The 15348-nt window shown below is 34.9% G+C and overlaps 1 protein-coding gene across 2 annotated transcripts in view; it reads right to left on the bottom strand.

Annotated features, from left to right (window-relative positions):
• GRID2 (glutamate ionotropic receptor delta type subunit 2) overlaps positions 1-15348 on the bottom strand; it is a 1331651-nt gene that overhangs the window by 231134 nt on the left and 1085169 nt on the right. For both annotated transcript variants that reach the window (XM_060147100.1, XM_060147101.1), the window contains one exon: positions 11672-11810. In XM_060147100.1, coding sequence (XP_060003083.1) covers positions 11672-11810 — 139 coding nt within the window. The remainder of the gene's footprint in view (positions 1-11671; positions 11811-15348) is intronic.

Genomic DNA, 15348 nt, shown 5'->3' with positions numbered 1-15348 from the left:
AGTTTATAGTTGAAGAGACACTGCAAGTAACTTAATTCAAACTGTGGGACAAATACTTGTGGAGAAGGAATGGATCACATTTTCAAAGACGGAAAAGTAAGGTACAAAGTGGTTTAAAAACTTACCTTATTATTCAGAAGCAGGAAAGAGACTTGAACACTCAAAGCTAGGTCTCCAGTCCTCTTCAGCAGTGTTCTGCTGAACAACTCTGCCTACATATTCCACTGTCACCCAGGTCCATCACTTACACTTCTACATTTTAAAATTTTATTTTAATTTAAAAAGTTTTTTTAATTTTAATTTTTTTATTGCAGTATAATTGCTTTACAATGTTGTGTTAGTTTTTGCTGTACAGTGAAGTGAATCAGCTGTATGTATACATATAACCCCTCCCTCTTGGACCTCCCTCCCGCCCCCATCCCACCCATCTGGGTCATCACAGAGCACTGAGCTGAGCTCTCTGTGCTATGCAGCAGGTTCCCACTAGCTATTTTACACATGGTAGTGTATTTATGTCAATTTTAATCTCCCAGTTCGTCCCCACCCTCCCCTTCTCCCACTGTGTCCACACGTCTGTTTTCTACGTCTGCATCTCTGTCCCTGGCCTGGCAATAGCTTCATCTGTACCATTTTTCTAGATTCCACGTATATGCGTTAATATATGATACTCGTTTTTCTCTTTCTGACTTACTTCACTCTGTATGACAGTCTCTAGGTCCATCCATGTCTCTATAAATGACCCAATTCCATTCCTTTTTATGGCCGAGTAATATTCCATTGTATATATGTACCACATCTTCTTTACCTTTCTACATTAATTTCACAAAAGCCTGCCCCATGTGCACTGGCTCCTCTAAAATGACTGAGCAGAGTGCTCCCAAGTATAAGAGTTTTACCATATTCTCATACTTGTGGTAGATAGAAGTTATTTATTTGGCTGACTTCAGGTAAGGCAGGAAAATAACAAGAAATAGAGAGGATACAGGAATTTATATTCTTGAGAACTTAATAGGTTTTTAGGCTTAGATGACTAAGGCTGAGAGAGAGAACGAGGTGAGGATTTGACTTGTTTAGAATGATTCAGCTTGTCCAGAAGAAGGAGATCATTTTAGGGGTTGTGGGAGTTTATTAGTTTGGCAAAGTTCTCATCTCGGTGAGCTCAGTGTAAACAGAGTCTATAACAATGCTAAAATAGCCCTGTTCCTGGGAGTCACAAAAAAAGCTGGAGACAACTTTTAATTAAATCCTCACTGAAGAGTGGCTCTGAAAGACCAGCATACTTCTGAGAGTTTTTGTTTTCCAAAAAGAAAGACAAAATTCTGTCTATAACATCTAGATGGCTATATGTTTATAAAACATCCATCACTGTAGTACTTAAGGGCTTTGACAAGTAAGCCATTTTGACACTGAACAGTATAGAATAAGGAGATGAATGTCTTCCTCTGTCTGCTATGACTGTGTACTCTGGAGCTAAGTTTATACAATTCTATACTAAACCAAAACATAAAAAGCAGTATGAATCAGGCCCAGCTCACTCCAGCCACCTTGATTTTGGCTGTTCCTAATAAAGTGTGCAATTCCCTGCTGAGAGCTAAGAAACAGCCTCCTACTGAAAGACTGAAGTAGGTGAGACACTAAGGAAACTGAGAGAACATACCATTCTGGGCTCCCTGTCTTATCCTGGAATAAAAGAACAAAGAAATGGCTTTCATATTTCTTTCTGATTTCTTATGAGGCTATAAACAAGTCATGGAGTTCCACAGTCTCAAGCCAGATTCTAAGAAATCCTTTTCTGGTTCATTCATTCAATGAATATTTACTTGTAACCAACTGTGTACTCAGTAAGGTACTACATAAGGCACTGTGTTAATACAAGTCATAAAACCACCCTCGAGAACATATATTGTAATTGGGAAGGTAAAACAAGTAGAATAATACTCCAGTGCAAGGCTAGATGTTGCTCAGAGTGTAAACAAGGTAGATGCAAAGGCATTCAAAAAAGGGAGCCACTAAATTCAGTTATGAAAACTCTGTGGAAAACTACACAGAGGAAGTGGTATACAGCTACAGGTTACGAAAGATGAGTTAGAAGAGAAAACGTGCCTGACACACAGATATCCTGACCTGGGTTAAGTGTTAGTCACTAACAGTAGCAACTTAATCTTCATGATAGTTAAGCTAAAGTGAGACAACAGAATGAACCATTTGGCTAAATCCTTATTTTTCTTTTAAACATCTTTATTGGAGTATAATTGCTTTACAATGGTGTGTAAGTTTCTGCTTTATAACAAAGTCAATCAGCTATACATATACATATATCCCCATATCTCCTCCCTCTTGCATCTCCCTCCTAAGTCCTTATTTAGGCTTAAGATCAGATAAGGCTTGCTGAGAGACAGTTTTTTGCCTTTGAGGGGCTTGGAGGATTAAGGGGCAGGGCAAGAAGACGACACCCATGAAGTAGGGCAGGGTGTTGGTAGCTGTGTCAGAAACAACAGCAGCGGCAACAGGGAACTTTGAGGTTTAGCTGAACCAGGTAAAGGAAATAACTGAGTGTATGAAATTGTGGACAAAATGGTAAAAAGAATAGTTATTAGTACCACCAAAAATGAGAGTGAAGGGAAGAAGAGTTCAAGGAATTTTACATGAGCTGCTGGGAGCAAGGAGACAAATGGAAGCAAATCCTAGGTAGGGTGTGTCCAGGAACTGTGCTGTTATTTATGTCTTTTTTTCCCCCATTTATTCTTTATACTAAAAGTTATGAAGTTGAACTCATTCTCTTCTTACTCTTAGGGAAAATAAGGCTTAAAATAATTACGGAAAATGACAAGATCATTTGCTACTAAGTGGGAGAGATTTTAAATGCAAATTTATTTGAGTCCATGGCTCTGGTGTCTGTTTCTAGGATACCATGTAACTTAGAAATATCTGGAATTGACTTAGCTAAATATAATTCAGCCATTAATTCTCTTCTGCAAATCTTTATTTTTCAAAGAAACTTATAATGATACTGATGGTTTTCATTCATTCATGTATTCACGCATATATTATTTATTTATTTCATTCAGTAAAGATTTAGTGTATTTGCTAATTGCAGACTATATGACCCACTGGTGAAGACAGAGGTTCTAGTGCCAACTGCCTGGGTTTACTACCCTAGCTTTTAGTTTTGTCATCTTCAAAAAGGAGATGAAAATAATGTATCTCTCATAGGGCTAGTATGAGGATTAAATGAGAAAATCTACGCAAAGCATTAGGAGAGTGTCTGTCACATAGCAAGCACTCATTGTTAGCTGCTCTTATTAATACTCTGTGCCAGGTACTCTGAGAAGGATTAGGGGAACAAATATGAAGGTGACATAGTCCTTGTCTTTGAAAAATGTACACTCTCAAAGAGAAGACACATGTGTAATGACTAACTGTGCCTGAGCTAACCGAAGATGCCAGAAGAGAATGCAGTTCTGGGTCATTTCAGTGAGTGGGAACAGCATGGAAACTCCAAAGAAGCATGAAATATCCTACAAAAGTTTGGCTTGACTGGAGCATGAATAAGTGTGAGAATGAATTAATTGGCACTAGTAGGCAAAAAATAAGCTGATCAGCTTTTGAATGGTTTAATAAGCTCTGCTGATGGAATTGAACTTTATTTTGATAGAATGAGGTAATAATGGAGGCTTTAGAGCCAATTTTAAGGATGTAAGAAGGTAACTGTCTGGACTCTACACTCTGGAGGGTAAACATGAATGGGAAGATAATGGATAGAAGGAAGCAATAGCTGAGGTAGGAGAAAAGACAATAATAAGTAGAGCTGCAGGCAGGGAAAGTCAGGCTCTTTTATTGCCTCATATCAATAGAGGAAGAAAATTAAGAAGAAAAGCAAGATTTAGGGGAAAAGGTGGAGAAGGAATAGGAGGGGGAAATAGAGTTAGCCTCTACCTCATTCTGAAAATAGTTCACTAATCAAACAATGTAATCCACCAAACAGGCTAAAGGAGAAAAAAATCACCTGAGCATATCAGTCGACGGGAAAAAAAGCATTTGACAAAATCTAACATCCATTCATGATAAAAACACATAGAAAACTAGGGATAGAAAAGAATTTCTTCAACTCGACAAAGAATACCTACAAAAACCCTACAGCTAACCTTACACCTAATAGTGAAAGACCGAATGCTTCCCCAAGACAGAGAACAAAATAGAGATGTCCACTCTCACCACTCTTATTTGAACATAGTATCAGAAGTTCTAGTCATCACAGAAAAGGCAACAAAAGGAAATAAAAGGCATACAGGTGAGAAAGAAAAAAACACAACTGCTCAATTTTGTAAATGGCATGAAGGTTTACATAGAAAATCCCAAAGAATCTACCAAAACTCCTAGAACCCCTGAACTCACATCAGGATCACAAGATAAAATCAGCATATTAAAAACCGTATTTTTATACTAGCAATGAATATGTGGAAGCCAAATTCAAAGATCCAATACCATTTATAATCACTGGGATAAAAATAAATACTTAGGTATAACTCTACCATATATAAGACTTATATGCTATAAATTACAAAATGTTGATAGAAGAAATTAAAAATCTAAATAAGCAGAGAGATATACTGCGTTCATAAATTGGAAGACTCAACATAGTAAAGATGTGAATACTCCCCAAATTGATACACAGGTTTAATGCAATTCCTATTAAAATTCTAGCATTACTTTTTTGCAGATATAGACAAGATCATTCTAAAATTTATATGGAAAGGCAAAGGAAGTAAAATAGCTAAAATAATTCTGAAAAAAAAAAAAGTAAGTGGGAGGAATCCGTATCCTCAATTTCAAGCTACAGTAATCAAATCTATGCTGTTGGCAGAGAGACAGATACCTAGATCAATGGGACAGGATAGGGAACCCAGAAATAGACTCACACAGTATGCGAACTGATTTTTCTTTACAAAGTGCACAAGCAATTGAATGAAGGAAAGATAGTTTGTTCTTTTGGGTTTTTTCCCCAGAAAACGCTCCTGGACATTTGAATATCCATAGGCAAAAAATGAACCTCAACCTAAACTTTACACCTAGTACAAAACTTAACTCAAAATGGATGATAGATTTAAATGTGAAATGTAAAACTATACAAGTTTTAGCATAAAACAGTTGAAAATTTTGGGGACCTAGGAGTTCCTTGAAGAGTCTTAGACACGACGTCAAAAGTACAAAATCCATAAAAAATAACTGGTAAATTTGACTTCATCAAAATCAAAAACGTTTGTTCTATGTGAGACCCTGCAAAGAGGATGAAAAAAAAACAAGAAATAGACTAAGAGAAAGTATTTGCCAACCACATGTCTGACAGAGAACTTGTATCTAGAATATGTAAAGAACTCTCAATGGTAAAAAAGCAAACAGTCCAAGTAGAAAATGGACAAAGACATAAAGGGACCTTTCATGCAAGAGGATATAAGGATGACAAAAAACACATGAAAAGATGCTCAACATCAGTAGTCACTAGGGAAATGCAAATTAAGATGACAGTAAGATATTACTACATTCCTATCAGAAGGGCTAAAATTTTAAAAAGTGACAGCACCAAATGCTGACAAGGATGCAGAGAAACTGGGTCCCCCATATGTTGCTGGTGGAGATGTAAAATGGTGCAGGCGCTCTGGAAAACAGTTCAGCAGTTTCTTAAAAACTAATCACACACCTACCGCACTACCCAACGATCACACTCCTGGGCTTTTATGCCAGAGAAATGAAAACATCCGCGCAAAAGCCTGAGCATAAATGTTCTTAGCAGTTTTATTTGTAATAGCTAAAAACTGGAAACAACAAAAATGCCATTCAATAGGTAAATTTTAAACAAACTGGAAACAACAAAAATAGGTAAATACCACTCAGCAATAAAAAAACAATGAACTACTGATGCATGCAACAACTTGGATGGACCTCAAGGGCATTTTGCTGAGTGAAAAAAAAGCTGATTTCAAAAGGCCACATATTGTATGATTCAACTTATATAACACTCTTAGAATGAGTGGAGAACATCAGTGGTTACCAAGAGCTGCGGATGGTGGGGAAGAAGGTGTGAGTGTGACTATACAGGGGTAGAATGCGGGAGATTTTTGTAATGATGGAGTAGTCCTGTATTGCAGTGGTGGTTAGAGATTCTAAACTTGTGATAAAATGGCACAGTGCTATATGTATACCTAGTACCCATGTCAATTTCCTGATTTTGATACTGTACTGTAATTACTGAAGATGTGACCATTGGGGGAAACTTGGTGAAGGGTATATGGGATATCTCTGTGCTATAATTGCACTCTTTGCAATTTCCTGTGTATATATAATTGCTTCAAAATAAACAGTTAAAAGAAAGTTTGCTTAAATATTAACAGAACTTACTGCTTTATGACAAATTATGGATTATTAATGCTTTGTCCTAGAAAATTTTACTCTACTTTCTAATTTTCTCAAAATAGCCTAATGTTACTTTTATAAGAAGAAAATGTATTAAAATGGAATAAAAATGTCTTATTTCTTTTCTGATGGCTCAAGGTTAAAAGTAATTAATAGGCAGGATGGGGTCCAGGAATAGCAAACCTGGAGATGCAAATTTTTGGCAAAATTGCATCTGAAAAGCAGCCTAACCAGAGTGACTTCTAGAATTTCCTCACATTAGTAACTCTCTTCGTCCCTATCTATTTAACTAAGAGGTAGTAAACCACATCCTTTTTTAAAATGTTAAAAAAATAAACTGACGCAATACTCCTACATTCACAAGAAATGTAAATGTTAGCCTAGAGATATAAAGTTTCTCAAGCCAGATTTCTCTTAAATTACCCTTAATCCTTAGATAGTTCCACATAAGGAGCCCATGAAACAAGAAGATATGTGATCAGGTTTATATCAAGTAGAGACATACTGTTAAACGCCATAAATATGTTTATTAGATACCTGCAATGAGTTTCCATATGCTCCTCCATTTTTCTCTCTGGCCTATCTTCCTCTCCACAGATAAAGCTGTCTTTCTTAAATGATGTCACTCTTCATTATCTCCAGGAAAAACTCCAAATTCCGTAACAAGCTTTATCATGCCCTTCAAGATGTGGTCCTACCCTCCTTTTCTATTCCACTTCCTGTCACCCTCACATCACCTATCTCAATCCATGAAGTAGATGAACACATTTTGATAACCTACCCTTTGCTAGATATTCTCCTAGGAGTTTCATACCTCTGCTATAAGCCACTTCTTCAGTATGTTGAAATTTATCCTTTAAGATCAAACTCTCCGATGATACATCAGAGAACCTCTGTGATGTCTAATAGTTTTTTTTCCTCTCTCCTCCCCTTCTCTCCAAGTTATTGACTTAAATCTCTCCTTCCCTGTGTTCATACAGCATTTTATAAATAATTTATCAGAGCCCTATGTCATTGAATTCTACAGTGTTATCTCCCCGAATAAATTGTGACTCAGGGATAATACCTAAATACATTTATAGACTAAATGCCTAGCACAGTGTTTAAATATCTACAGTTGACCCTTGAACAACGTGGGTTTGAACTGTGAGGGTCCACTTATTCATGGACTTTTTTTCATTAAAATCATATATGTACCATAAATAGTTTTCCTTCTGATTTTTTAATAATATTTTCTTTTGTCTAGCTTATTTTATTGTAAAAATAAGTATATAATACATATAACACACAAAATACATGTTAATTAAGTTTATGTTGCTGGTAAGGTTTCAAGTCAGCCGTAGGCTATTATTAGTTAAGTTTTGGGAGAGTCAAAAGTTATACATGGATTAGCAAAAATAAACAAATGGGACTACATCAAACTAAAAAGCTTTTGCACAGTGAAGGAAACTATCAACAAGATGAAAAGGCCACCTACTGAATGGGGGAAGATATTTGCAAATGATATACCCGATCAGGGGTTAATATCCAAAATATAAAAAGAACTCATACAACTTGACATTAAAAAAACAAACAACCAGATTAAAAATGGTCAGAGGATCTGAATAGACTTTTTTTTCCAAATGTCTGTATAAATTACAGACATTTAACATACAGATGGCCAACAGGCACATGAAAAGATGCTCAGCACCACTAATCACCAGGAAATGCAAATCAAAACCACAATGAGCTACCACCTCGCACCTGTCAGAATGTCTATTATCAAAAAGGCAACAAGTAATAAACGTTGGTGAGAAGGTGGAGAAAAGGAAACCCTGTGCATTGGTGCAGCCACTATGGAAAACCGTATGGAGGTTCCTCAAGCAATTTAAACCAGAACTAGAGTACGATCCACAAATTCCACTCCTGGGTATTTATCCAAATAAAGTGCAAATACTAATTTGAAAAGATTATGTTCTTTTGAATTGAAAAGATTATGCACCCCTATGTTCACTGAAGCATTATTTACAGTAGCCAAGAAACAGACTCAGAGGAAAAGAGATCAGATTTGTGGTTACCAGCTAGCCACCTCTGCCTCTCCTGGTGTGCAGAAGTGACTTTGAATTTTGGGAATAGAGATGTGGATGGTAGATGTTTGTTAATGGAACAGCAATTGGGCTGGGAAAAGGTACCCTGATGAGCACTGCTTCATTTAACGATAAGCAAATCTCATGAATGTGAATGATTAAGAAGAATGACAGTGCATGGTTTTGTGAAAAAAGTTTTTGCTTTTCTAAGAAAAATCAGACTTAGAATTTTCCAAGAAAGTTTGACATTAGTTATAAATGGAACTTTGAATGTTTCCAAGAAACATTACAATTATGTTTACCAACACAGCTGAAGCATGAAATTAGAAGCTATCTTTAAGTTTGGGGAGAGAATCAGGTCTCTTTTAACTTATTTGGCTCTGATTTTCCCCTTTCATAATTAACCTAGTGAAAAGATCAGAAGGAAGGGGAGATTCATTATACCCAATGTTGACTTTTAATAATGTGAGTTGGCATTAGAAAGAAATAATTTGTTAAAAAAATGAATGTTCAGTTATTTTGGATTGTGGAAAGCTACACCTGAGGGAAACATCATGTGCAATTAGGATCTTTTTCCATTAGACTTTACTTTAGAAAATCCTATGGGTGTAAAAATTTGATAGAGGCTTTTGCTCCCACTGCTACTGCATGAAAGTCTAGATACTAACGAATGCTGGCAAAGTTGTAATGACTAAATATCTCAGATATACACACACCATGAGGCCTACGACCTCAGTGAAAGGGCGGCTCAAGCAAACAAATTTTAAGAACCAGCAAGAAACAAATTGTAAGATAAAGAGAAACTTCAGTAGGTAAAGTCATGAATTGGTATTGGATTGATGTAGGTTAGATTTCCAGCTCTGACACTATTCACTGTGTGCTAGTGAGCAGTTAACTTCCAAATTTCTGTTTCTTGATCTACAAAGTAGGAATCATAGTAGTAGTTGTATTATTAGGGTAATTTTGAGTAATAAAGGGGATATATATATATATATATATATATATATGCTTGATAAATTCATAATAAATTCTCAGTGAATAATATCCATAATTTTTATTATTTATGATTGTCACATGCTACATAAAATCAGTTATTTAAAATGTTCTTCATTCATTTATTTTAAAATGTTTCAAAGTCAGATCTGAGCTACATAGTAAAAACCTATGTACTTTAAGTACTCTTAAAATATAACATGTAAAACAAAGTTGACAAGAAGTATATTAGTGAGATTAAAATGCTCCATTTTAATTTTTTAAAACTATTTTTCTTAGTGTGATTTCCATTGACTGGTCTGGCAAGCAGTCTTACCCTGAGTGGCAGGTATCAATTATAGACATAATTAGCTCATGCTGGGATATATGCCTAGAGAATCGACCCAACACAAAAATCTCCTAACTTTTGATACTTTATTTCCTCAGACAAATTGAGGATTTGAATAATGTCATCCTTTACATCACTATACTTAGCAATGAATGAGGCTATGACACATTCTTTATAAAGTTCCCTAAAAAGCAACTAGCCATACAAATGTACAAGGGTGTGGAACGGGGACTAGTGTGGCATAGCTAGAACACAGATTCAGGAATGAGACAGATTTAAGGTCTGGTCTTTAATCAATCACTTATTAGCTGCATGATTTGAGGCAAGTTACTTATCTTTTCAACTTCAGTTGTAAAATGGGTTATTAATAAGTAGTATGCATTCCAGAAGATGGTTGTAAGTATTAAATAAGCCAATGCACATCAAACATCTAGTACAAAGTTTGGCATCTTGTGAGTGCTCAATAAATGTTAATTATTATTTGCACAATTTTACTAATTCATTGATTTCTTGGGCTCGGACATTGTAATCATTTTCATTATTGCTTAAAATAGGACTCTGATGGGGTCATGAGCTTCACTCTGGATCACTTATAACTTATGCCACATGTAGAACTGGCTACAAGGGTAGTAAGTTAAAAGGATATGAAGGTTCTGCACCAAAGAAGTAACTGGGAAAACAACTTAAGACTGATGAGAGAAGTTGGGAACATCATTTTCATAAATGAATGAAATAATTGACTATTAGTAGCTGAATTTTGAGGTTTCAATTTATATACACAAGCAGTTGAAGAAAATACCCTATTTCTTTTTAGATCATTAATTCTTGACTTTATTTTAGTATTGTGCTATAATAATTTTGCAACTACTAATGGAATTCATTTACATACTATTTTAAAGGCAAGAAGAATTCAAGTTTTCTCTTAAGGATGAAGTAAATCCCTAATTAATTCCTTGACAAAGTTAATTATTCTAATCTTGAACTGTCAACTTTGTTGAGAAATAAATGTTTTTTAACTTTACGAAAGTTCAAACTACCTTGATTTTGGATTAATAAAATTTTCAGAGAAATTTTTCGTAAAACAATATACAGAACACTATGTTCTAATAAGGCAGAAGCTGTACTGTGGCACTGACCTGACCTTATGGTATGAAACCACATAAAGAAAAACTGGCCACGGTAAATCAAAGGCCTTTGGAGTCTCAGGGCTCATGGGAAAGTCATTTGTGAAATGAAGCACTGACTTAGGTAGCTTTCAGGATTCAAAAGTACAGTATAGTTAACGGCAATTTACCACCACTGCAGCTGGAAAAACAGCAGCAATAATACTCACGTTAGCTATAATGCAATGAAGAGACAGAATGTGGTTTTACCTCTTGAAAGCTATTCTCATTCTCTCTCTCTCTCTCTCTCTCTCTCTCTCTCTCTCTCTTTCTCCCTACCTATCACCTATCTATCAATCATCCAGTGTCTACCTAACTATTTACTCAGACAGTGCATAATGGGACAGACTCAAGGCAAAGACTGAGCATCTCAAACTTGAAATATATATATTTTAGTATGTATCCTTTTCCTTCTTTTTAATAATATTGCCCACAGTCATATTTTACAGAGGTTAAAATTCTGAATATGTGTTATCCTTCCAGGAAAATGTGGGAAGCAATGTCCAAATTATACCCAGAATTTTATTGTATAAAGAATGCTGTACCAAAACTGTACTTTCAGGAGTTGGACTATGTTGTGATGTCTGCACATCACAAAATTAAGCCTTTACTCAAAAGGAAGTTGTAAATATATTAACAGACATCACATAGCTTTGGCCACGCCTGTCATTTCTCATGCTTTGTATCAAGTGGAATCTTTGTCTACTTACTGGATGGAGCTTTCAATGCGGGTGATAGTGAGGAAAGCAGCAAGGTTTGCTGTGTAAGATGAGATGACAATCAAAGCAAATAGCCACCAAGCCCCCATCATCATTCGGGTAGCCAGAGTTGTGTATGGGACTTCCCCACCTGTGGAAAGAGGCAAAGAGAATAAAAGAACATCAACAAGTCTTTATTTAGAATCTGAAGTCATACGCATTCAAGAGCAAGTTAAATTTTAAGTAATGAGAAATCTTTCACATAACATCAGCATGGATCTCTGTATTTTGCTTATGTTCATCACTTCATATTTGAATCTGGTTTATGAGATTATGTGAGACTCAGTCAAATAGAAGCATGATAAATATTTAGTATAACATGTTTAAATGATATTTCTTCCAGCTTGTTCTTCAACCCTAGAATTACCCTCTTATTACAACCTCAGATATACACTTTATATCCAAGGGCTTGACTATTTACTAGTTAGGAGATATTAATACTATTATGCTTATATTTAACATAACTTTTCAGATTTCTAGTTTAATAAATAATATTAAAAGATTATTTTTTGTTAAATTCCCTAGAATCATAGGTTATTAATAATCTTGGGAGAACACATATGACTATTGGTTTCAGCATCATCACATGTGTTTTGATCTACTCCTAACTGACTCACCACTCTTTTGTAATCTTGTTGTAGAATCTTCTTCTCCATCTTCTAAATGTTGGTGTGTCCTTGGGCTCAGTCTCTAAACTGTTTCTGTTCTGTCCGCATTCCAACCGCAGCTAATCTCAAGTCCCCTGATGTTGAATATTATCTACAGTATACTTTGATGACTCTCAGATTTATATTTCAAGCTTTACTCTCTCTAGAGAGCTACAGATAAATGCCTACATAATTTCCACTTGGAATTTAATGGGCATCTGAAATTTACCACATCTGAATCAGAACACTTTATTTTCACTCTTGAATGAACACCCCAGTCTACACTATTTCAGGGAATAGCACCACTCTTCACTCTATTTCTCAGACCAAACACTTAGAAACTTTCCAACATCCTATCTGGTAGCAAATCCTGTCACCTTTATCTTCAAACCACATACCAAATCCTACCTCATCTCCTCACTTCCAGTGCTGTCACATCTTCTTTTGACTGTACTACTAAACCACTTAAATGGTTTACTTGTTTACATTCTATGCACTACCACTCCTAAGTCTATCTCGATGGTGCTCTTTGAAAATGAAAATGAAATCGTGATATTCCTCTGATCAAAACTTCCAATGGACTCCTGTCACTCTCAGAGAAAAACAAAGCAACCCCAAATCTCTACCAAGGCCTATCAGGTCCTACATGAACTGATCTCACGTCAGTTTCCTGACTTGCATTTTTCCACCCTCTCAACGGCCTTCTTGCAATTTCTTGCATGGAGTTACGCTGATTTCTGTCCTAGGGTCTTTGTACTTGCAATTTTTATGCCTGGAATTCTCTGCTCTTTAATTTAAAAATGACCTTCCCTTTAATTTTTTTAAGTTTCTCCTCAGATGATACTTCCTCACAAATACGTATTTCCATTCTATCTAAAATAATTTCTCACAACCTCATTCTTTCAGTCACTGTATTTTTTAAAAATCGTAATTTATCATATATTTTATATATTTTTGTTTTTTTCCTCTTCCTTATTGTCTAGTTTCTAACACAGAAACAGTTCCTGCCCCCTTTTAGGTGGGTAAATATTTGTTAAATGAATATATGTTTTGTATGGAGTTAATAATCCTTTTAAAATAAATTAGGTTTATGCTAAGAGGAAAAATAAATTAAAGAGATATAATACTACATTTGCCTAGGTACATCAATATGTGAATGGCTTAACAAGATTCAATTAATTATCATATCAGGCAGATTTTTATGCCAACCACTAATTCTCACTATGCAATATTTCTAAACTTTCAGTGTAGTACAAACATACCCTTTGGGTATGACCTGAGCTATTTTCCTGATGTAATATACTCAGAATAGGCTAACCTCTGATATCTGGAACACATTTTTTCAAAAGTAGTTATAATGCATTTTGGATATTTTCTTCTTCAAAGCAAAGGAAATATTCACTCAGCTTTTAAAAGATGAAAGTACAATAAAATATTCATTTTTAAACCAAATGGGGACTTCCTAGACAAAATGATTAATTGAAAAAAAATAAAATATGAACAAGATGATAGCTAAAGACTGAAAGATGTTAATAAGTATAACAAAAGTAGAATAGTAAATTCATGACTGAAAAGCCTAATTGAAGGTTTGTGTCCATGAAGTCTTTACCCTTGGTAAAGTCGTTATCACCCATAAGAAAGAATACTTGCTGAGCTTTCTTTATCTGTGGCATAAAGCCTGAAACTTGGGGAATTCAAATATTCTTGTGGAGTCCAAATAAAATGACATTTTATTTGATATCTGCACTTAGAAATCAAATATTAAAAGTAAAGGGAATCTTGACTTCTAATTCTGGTAATTCAAGACAATCCTCTCACTGATGGCAACTAGAAAAAATGAACATATAATGCATTTGAGAGCAGTAAGAAACTAGAAGATCAAGATCCTGAAGAAGATAACTCAGAAATGCGACTGGTATTTAGGACTGCTTTTTCCTGAGGGATAAATGCCAATTTAACAACAGGAAGATAAGAAACTGAGATGTTGAGCAACGTTTTGAAAGCCTTCAAAGTCAGGTGGCTATAAAAATTAAGGCCCAGGGCTTGCCAAATGGGGGTGGGACTAAGAAAACCAGAAAATCCTCATATGCTTGGAAATCAACAATTACAATTCTATTAGGGCCATGGGTCAAAGAAAAATCACAAGAGAAATAAAAAGTATTTTTAAGTTGATGAAAATAAAAATACTCCATATCAAAATTTCACAAGTTTTGATAGCTGATAGGATGTAGCTAAATTTGTGTTTAAAGGGAAATTCATAACTTATATAAGAAGTCTGAAAATCAATGAGCTATTCATCAATTTCAGGAAGTTAAAAAAAACCTGGCAAGCTAAACCCAAAGAACATAGAAGGAAGGACATAATAAATATAAGAGCGAAAATTAGTAAACTAGATAAAAAATAAAATAGAGAATGTTGATCCAACAGAAGTTTGGGCCTTTGAAAATACCTACAAAAAGCTCTCAAGACTGATCAAGAAAATAAGTAAAGGCACAAAAAAATACAATAATAGGAGTTAAAAGGGCATATTGTTACAGATGTTTCAGATATTAGAAGGATAAAAGAGGAGGATCTTATGTACAGTTCTATGCCAATTAATTTGAAAATTGAGATGACATGGATAAATTTGTAGAAAAACTGCCACCAAAAGAAATAGAAAATTTTAATGATCTTATAAGTATTAAAGACTTTGAATCCACAATTAAAACTTACCCACCAAAAAATTCCAAGACCAGTGGACTTTCTGGGAAAAAACCTACCAGATGTTTTATCAATAATTAAGTATAATTTTACACAAACTCTTTCTGAGGTTAGAAAAAAGCAAGACATCATTCCATACATTTTATAAAGAAGGCACAACTTTGATAACAAAATCTGAAAATGTCATTCCAGGAAAGGAAAATTAATGGCCAGTCTTTCATATGATAGTAGATTAAAAAAAAGACTTACATAAATTAGTAAACTGAAAATTGCAAAAAATAA

Source organism: Lagenorhynchus albirostris, chromosome 4 (genome assembly GCF_949774975.1).
Source record: "Lagenorhynchus albirostris chromosome 4, mLagAlb1.1, whole genome shotgun sequence".
In the NCBI taxonomy this organism is placed as follows: domain Eukaryota; kingdom Metazoa; phylum Chordata; class Mammalia; order Artiodactyla; family Delphinidae; genus Lagenorhynchus; species Lagenorhynchus albirostris.
The sequence above is the reverse complement of the archived record's forward strand: the minus strand, read 5'-3'. Positions and strand labels throughout refer to the sequence as shown.